We start from the raw sequence: 6,814 nt of genomic DNA, 5'->3' as shown, positions 1-6,814 counted from the left end.
GGTCTTCGCAAATATGGATGGTATAGTTAGGCTCTGGGACATGAGTATAACATGAACCATATAAGGCAACAAATAACCCGACCAAATTACGTAGGTTATTTTTGGTAGTATTTCGGTGTATGGTGGCGCCGCCTAATTGCTGTTTTTTGATGGACACTTTTCATACATAGAGATTTGGCTCCTTTATATAGTCTCTATGGTCTTTTCTACCACCATCAACAGAGGCGCCAACTGGTGAGCAAAAAAACGATAGCCCCATGAATCTAGTATAACTGGATCGGTCATGAGTGGTGGGGGAAAATGACCGAACGGGATAGTCTTATGTATCTTTCAGTAGGAGTAGCAGAGAAAGCGCTATTATTGTTTGTCCTTGTCATAGTTTCACTTTTTCACCGCTGCCACAACCGAGGTTGTGGCAAACAAATAAGTACGTGACATGTCATGTTTGTTCGTTGCTTGTTTAATTATCGTTGTTTTGTATGAAATTGTGCTTTCTCTTATGAAATATAGTGATGGATAGCGTTTTGAATGCTTGAACTTTGATAAAATACTGGTGAATTGTTCTGTAATCGGCTGTAATAGCCGCTCTGAGCAAAAATATGAGATCATAACCTTTCACACGTAAGTACGGTATTTTACACCTTCCTCTTAACGCAATATGTGAGAATAACATCGTAAAATTACGTTACACTCAAAGCAATGTAGAATCAAACGATTTCAATAAAAATATCACAATTATTTACGCAAATTAACAAAACATTATTTGTAAAATTATCCGCCCAAATTACGTAGGTAGGTAGGAGTCTGAGGTCAGCCATTTTTAACTTCGTCTTAATTTAGCTGCATAACAATCATGTTAGGGATACCAGATGAAAATATCATAATTTTATGGGTAATTTTGACCTCGAAGTTTTTTCGTACTTCTAATTCCAAAAAATAAATAAACAAATGTTGTGAAGATTAAATGTGGTGTACATTAATTGGTGTGATTGCGATTTGTGATTTCTTTAAATTAAAACCCATAATACATTTTATTTACTAAACATGTTTAGTTTTGTACCACCTGCGCGAATTATAGGAGGTATTTCATTGTTCATACGCCTAAAAAGAGCGGCCCATTGACATTTTATTTAACAATTTTTTAATACCGTCAAACAAGCTAACTTTGCCTCCAGGGTAATCGCCCCAACGTGATATCAAATATTGGGGTAATTTTTACCAATATGGTATCCCCACGTTTATGACGTCATCTATGTCTATCCCTTACGGGCGCACGCGTATAGCTGGTCTATGTAATGCTAGGTCTATGGATAGCCCTCATTATGACAAAAGCATAACATTTATTGCTAGCATAAAAATATTTTCCTCTATTAGAACTATTCGTATGAACTGAACGCATCCAATGTAGCTGTCAATGTCAAGATGACAGTTACTAATATTTATTGTGATATTACGGTGTAAACTGTAAAATTGTAATAATATAATATAATTAATATAAAGTTTAAATTGAGTACCTACCGTAAACCGTACTAGAAAGTAAAACTGTCTAGTATTATAAAAAACCTAATTAGTAAGAGTATCACAGAAAAGTTGAACTATGAAAGCATTAATACAGCGCGTTATGAATGCTAAAGTTACCGGTGATTCTGTTATTTTGCTATAAAATAATATCAATTATACATTTACTGCATAGCGCCTTGTTACTAACCGCATTATTTTAATTTCAGTAAATGGTGAAGTTGTTAGTAATATAGAGCAAGGGTTATGTGTTCTAATCGGAATTTCCAAGAATGATAACTTGATGGATATGGAATACATGTAAGTAAGTTTGCGAAAAAACGATCTTTTCAGTTCCTACAAACAAAAAAGTACAAGTAGTTGCTGTTACCCACACCCAAATGTAAGAATTTTTCATTGAATTACTTTCAGAGTCCGTAAAATCCTCAGTGCACGGTTATTTAATGATGACAGTGACAAACGATGGAGCAAGAGTGTGGTAGACAAGGATTACGAAGTGCTGTGTGTTAGTCAATTCACCTTGTACAATACTTGGAAGGTTTGTTCTAATGACATTCTATTTATTCGAAATTTAAACTGTTGTGACTCATATTAACATGAAACACACTGTTGTAGCTGCTGTTGTTGTTGTGAAACATGTCACGCGAGTGACTAAAACAAGTGAGTCTAAACCGTGAAATTATTTAATTGTATTTCTTCCTTAACCTATTTACTGCCACTAATGTTTTATACAACACACAATCATGAACCTTATTGTAATGAAAGAAGTTGTTTTAAACTTTATGTGTTGCCCAGTATATTGGTTAGGGTGTCCCTTAATTAACCTTTTTGACGCTGTGTCAAACACAAAAGCTGTCACTCGGACACCACATCACCAGTGTCAAAACTGAAATTGAACTTTATGCACATGCACGTAGGTCTATGTTGCTCTGTGGTCTGTGATGGATTAATTGGTCTTTGGCATTGGACCTGCGGTGCCAATATATCAGTCATTGGTGTCCAAAAGGTTAAAAATTAACAATTGTACCCTCTAAATATATTGATACTACCCAAAAACACCCTGAAAAAAGCATCTGAAATAGGTACCCATACAGATTACTGTAAAGAAATTTAGTCAGGCAGAAGGCAGAAAGTTGATAACTTTTTATTGGTTTTCATTGAGACTGTAAAATAATGTTTATGCAGCAGTAGTATATTATACTACTAAAATATGATACGTATGTGGTTAATATAAAAAAAGAAGAAAAAAAATGTTTGGTAATTTTTATACATTGTATTGGGAGGATCACATGAAAGTCGATACAACTTAGTTTCAGGAATAACTTGAAATTTATTTTCATTATTTTGGGGTAAAAGAAACCTGTTCAGAAGGTATGCATTATAAATTTATGAATATTCAAAAATAAGGGACACCCTAATATTGGTCTGTTCTGTATGTTGCAGTCAAGTTTCCCTTTTGGACCCAGACATTGTATGTAATGATACTAGCGACCTGCCCCGGCTTCGCACGGGTGCAATGCTGATGTATTATACATATAAACCTTCCTCTTGAATCACTATCTATTAAAAAAAACCGCATCAATATCCGTTGCGTAGTTTTAAAGATCTAAGCATACATAGGGACAGACAGACAGCACAGCAGGAAGCAACTTTGTTTTATACTATGTAGTGATAGTGATGGGTTATTTACCTCTACATCATACTGTAAATTTAACACCAGAATGCCACTCTCTACAGTGTACTATCTACATTTAGCTTTCATCAGCCTTCTCTCAGCCCAGAAATTTGGTACATTTTTCACACTAAGAGTTTTATATGCTAAAATAATTATTTCACAACCAGAAACTAAACAATATTGACAACTTATGTGAACTAAGTTTTTTTTTTAAATGAATTGTAATGTTATATTTCAACACATTTATTTCCTCTTTCAGGGTAACAAGCCAGACTTTCATAATGCAATGGCAGGTGATGAGTCTAAAAAGTTTTATGAACAGTTTATAGAAGTGTTAAAAAAAAGTTACAAGCCGGAGAAAATTAAAGGTAAGATATTATTACAATAACGTGTAGGTACCTACTTAGCGTTGAAATAGGTATGTGAAACATTGGTGTGACTTGCAATGATTTATTTGTAACGAAGGTATTCTATATATATAAATTTTACATGCAGATTAATTGCATAAGTAAAACTTACGCAAATCCATGGGCGTAGCCACTGTGGGGCGGGCAAGGTGGGGCAGTTGCCCCACCCTGATCTCTGACCGCTTCTGGTCTCTGACCGGAAAATTAAATATTAATTTAGGTAATTTAAAAATTACTCCGCGAATCGAGCGCGCATGCACAGAGATCGTGTCTTTTATAGTTTATAGTTTTTTGTCTATTAGAGTTATTTGCGATTTCCGGAAAAAGTTAAGGCCCGTCCAGACGGGAGCAATTTTTCGCCAATCTGATTAAATTGTCTGATGAAATCAGGTGGTGCGGACGCAAACGCCAATATGGCTCGCTGATTTCGACCACCGATTATGACCGATATTACTGAAAAAATTGAGGTGCATACACAAGAATACCAATTTATGACGCTAGTTTTCGCGTTTGGGGGCATTTGTTCAATTTAGAACGCTCAAATATTTAAAAAATAAAAAATATTTAAACGATTAAAAAATGCCCCCCAAATACTAGCGTCACAAATTGGTTTTCCTGCGTCCGCACCCCATTTTATCGGTAATATCGGTCATAATCGGCAAGCCAAATTGGCGATTGCAAGGCCTGATTTGACCGGACAATTTAATCAGATTAGGGAAAAATTGCCTCCGTCTGGACAGGCCTGAAGTTAGATTATTTACAGGCTTTTTTTCTTTATTGTTAGTACCTATTAATTATTAAATCTACCCTAGTCTTGTGCTATTCTCACAACTACAAGATAGTAAGGAAAAAAAATGTTTCTGTTACTATTGCACTCAACCCCTGGTTTACCAATAAAAATAAACCAGGGTTCGAAACAAAACAGCCTACGTACACTAAAACTAATAATTGAAATACTCCGTAAAAGTATCGACTCGAAAAAAAAATCTTTGAATCGTAATATGATTTGCCTTATGGGAATATAGTTCAGATCCGGAAACCGCTTTCAACTTTTAGTATGTTATTTAGTATTGGGTTTCCAAAATTGCCGGGAGACAGCGGCGCCGGCCATCTACTTCAGCGGAATGACTCCCGCCTCTTTGCGAATATTCCATATTGCTCCCAAACTGCATTGCACATACACATGTGGGGTATTAAATGAAAGCCAATTAAATATTCTATATTTAATTTCTACACTGTAGTAGTTTAAGAGCAATTTACAAAAGAAATGAAAATGACGTAAAAAAAATCGATTATTTGGGTTAACCGATCTGAACTTCTGAACCAAACCAAAAGTCGGACGTTAAAGCGATGTACTACAATATTATAGATGATGTCTCAAGCCATACACAGATATCAAAAAATCAAAATCAGACCAAAAATGAAAAAAAAATGTACCAAAATATAGGTATTTGCCAGAACAACTGCATTAAAGTATAAAAAACTAAACAACATACTAAAAGTTGATGGCGGTTTCCGGATCTGAACTATCTCTTCGACCGTTTCCCATAAGGCATAGTACTATTTATCCGCTCCTCTTTCCCCTAACATGTATTTAAATATGGATTAATGTTTTTTTTATTTGCATTAATTATTTTTATGATTTTGACCCATGTTCTTTCACTGATATGCGTTAAAATTGTTAAATAACAAACGAAATCGTCAACGCCATCTATACGACAGTAGGCCAAAGCTAGTAGCGCCCTCTGAGCGAGAATCAAATTTTCTTGATTTTCGAGGCACGTTTTTTCCTTAGACTGTATCCATCTATTACGGAGTTATATCTATCTTTGCCCTAACCCTCACTCTCCTGTAGATCGAAAATATTCGAGCGGTTTAACCGTACCCTGTATGGTAACAGGGTACGGTTGAAACAGCCTCCCCTACTTCTGCCCCACCCCTTAAAAAATGCTGGCTACGCCCATGCGCAAATCCGTTTTATACAACATTTTTCCAACTTCTATCGCCCCTCAGAATAAAGAATAAAAATTGCAGGCAGTAAAATATCCATTGGGCTCATGTCACTTTATGACTTATGACACTGTATGCCCAAAACACAGTGTGGCCCAAAATCATTGAGACGCAAAATGTTCTGTTCTCGTCTTATGGATTATTTTTATCTCAGACGGAGTATTCGGGGCGTATATGCAAGTATCCATTGAAAACGATGGCCCTGTCACAGTGAGCATAGATTCGCCGGTCAGGGACGAGAAAACTCTCCCCAAGGAAAATTCTAGGAACTCGCAGAAGGTTAAAGTGATTACAAATTGTGAGGGAGATCTACAATCTTAGTAATGTTGTAAGTTATTGCATATTTTATGTAGACAAGAAAAATATATTTATATTCAACTACCTATTAACTTTTTATGACAACGCAAAATTCAACACAGATGACTTTACAGTCAAGTAGATGGTTAATTCTAACTGAGATCTATGCTGGCTGTAGAGAGGATAGGTATTCGAAAAATATGTTATTAGTTTTTATTTTATCTACATTGTAATTTGATCATAACTTGCGAATATAAATATTTCATCTAATAAGTATTATTCTTATATTAACAATATAAATACATGACGATAGCGTGAACATAAATCCATAGTCTACAAAGGCAACTTGTCAAATAACCTGTCAGATTAATTGTTTCCCCACAGACCCATCGTGCCCTATGAACAAGTTGTTGTGACAAGGGGGAGGGGGTCACAAACTTTCTTTGTGACGTCACTTTAACTTATTTAAATTATTTTATTCGCTGTACAGTTAAATAACAAGTTTTTGGAACGATTATTTGTTTTTATTCGTTTAATTTTCTTTCCTAATCAGTTTTGGGCTATAAAATTACTAATATTTCTTTTGTCAACAATATTTTGTTAAAATATTAATAATACTAAAACTGTTTTTTTTAAAGTTTGTATTATTATTTTAAAGCCTATTTGTAGTTAAGATTGTTTTTTCTTCTTTTTTATTATTTACAGTGTCATATAGTAAATAACCGAGTAAACTTAACTAACTGATCTCATAATAATATTGTCTTCGGTTACCGCGATTGTTACTCATGAAATAAAACTATGAAAACGGATTATATGGCGTATATTGAATTTATAATACATCCCGACGTTTCGAACCCTTTACAGCGTCACCCGTTGACCACGAACGCTGTAAAGGGTTCGAAACGTC

At 34.9% G+C, this 6,814-nt stretch overlaps 1 protein-coding gene across 2 annotated transcripts; it reads left to right on the top strand.

Moving 5' to 3' along the window:
* The first annotated feature begins 1,474 nt into the window (after window positions 1–1,474).
* Window positions 1,475–6,094, top strand: LOC134746902 (D-aminoacyl-tRNA deacylase). 2 transcript variants are annotated; one of them, XM_063681482.1, is made up of 5 exons: window positions 1,475–1,640; window positions 1,728–1,818; window positions 1,972–2,056; window positions 3,453–3,561; window positions 5,765–6,094. In XM_063681482.1, the coding sequence occupies exons 1-5, from the start codon at window positions 1,598–1,600 to the stop codon at window positions 5,929–5,931; spliced, it is 495 nt and encodes a 164-aa protein (XP_063537552.1). In that variant the 5' UTR covers window positions 1,475–1,597; the 3' UTR covers window positions 5,932–6,094. The 2 variants fall into 2 exon arrangements, with proteins under 2 accessions (XP_063537552.1, XP_063537545.1); XM_063681475.1 differs by having other exon boundaries at window positions 1,481–1,640; window positions 1,930–2,056; window positions 5,765–6,042.
* The last annotated feature ends 720 nt before the right edge of the window (window positions 6,095–6,814 follow it).

This window comes from Cydia strobilella, chromosome 1 (genome assembly GCF_947568885.1).
Source record: "Cydia strobilella chromosome 1, ilCydStro3.1, whole genome shotgun sequence".
NCBI classification, from domain to species: domain Eukaryota; kingdom Metazoa; phylum Arthropoda; class Insecta; order Lepidoptera; family Tortricidae; genus Cydia; species Cydia strobilella.
This window is presented reverse-complemented; position numbering and strand designations above follow the sequence as displayed.

What these genes read in the sequence shown, in the direction of transcription:
- LOC134746902 (XM_063681475.1), top strand. Translation starts at nt 1,598, where the DNA reads ATGAAAGCATTAATACAGCGCGTTATGAATGCTAAAGTTACCG. An exon ending in TTGATGGATATGGAATACAT is followed by an intron (nt 1,819 to 1,929) that starts GTAAGTAAGTTT and finishes AATTACTTTCAG; the next exon opens with AGTCCGTAAAATCCTCAGTG. An exon ending in CCTTGTACAATACTTGGAAG is followed by an intron (nt 2,057 to 3,452) that starts GTTTGTTCTAAT and finishes TTCCTCTTTCAG; the next exon opens with GGTAACAAGCCAGACTTTCA.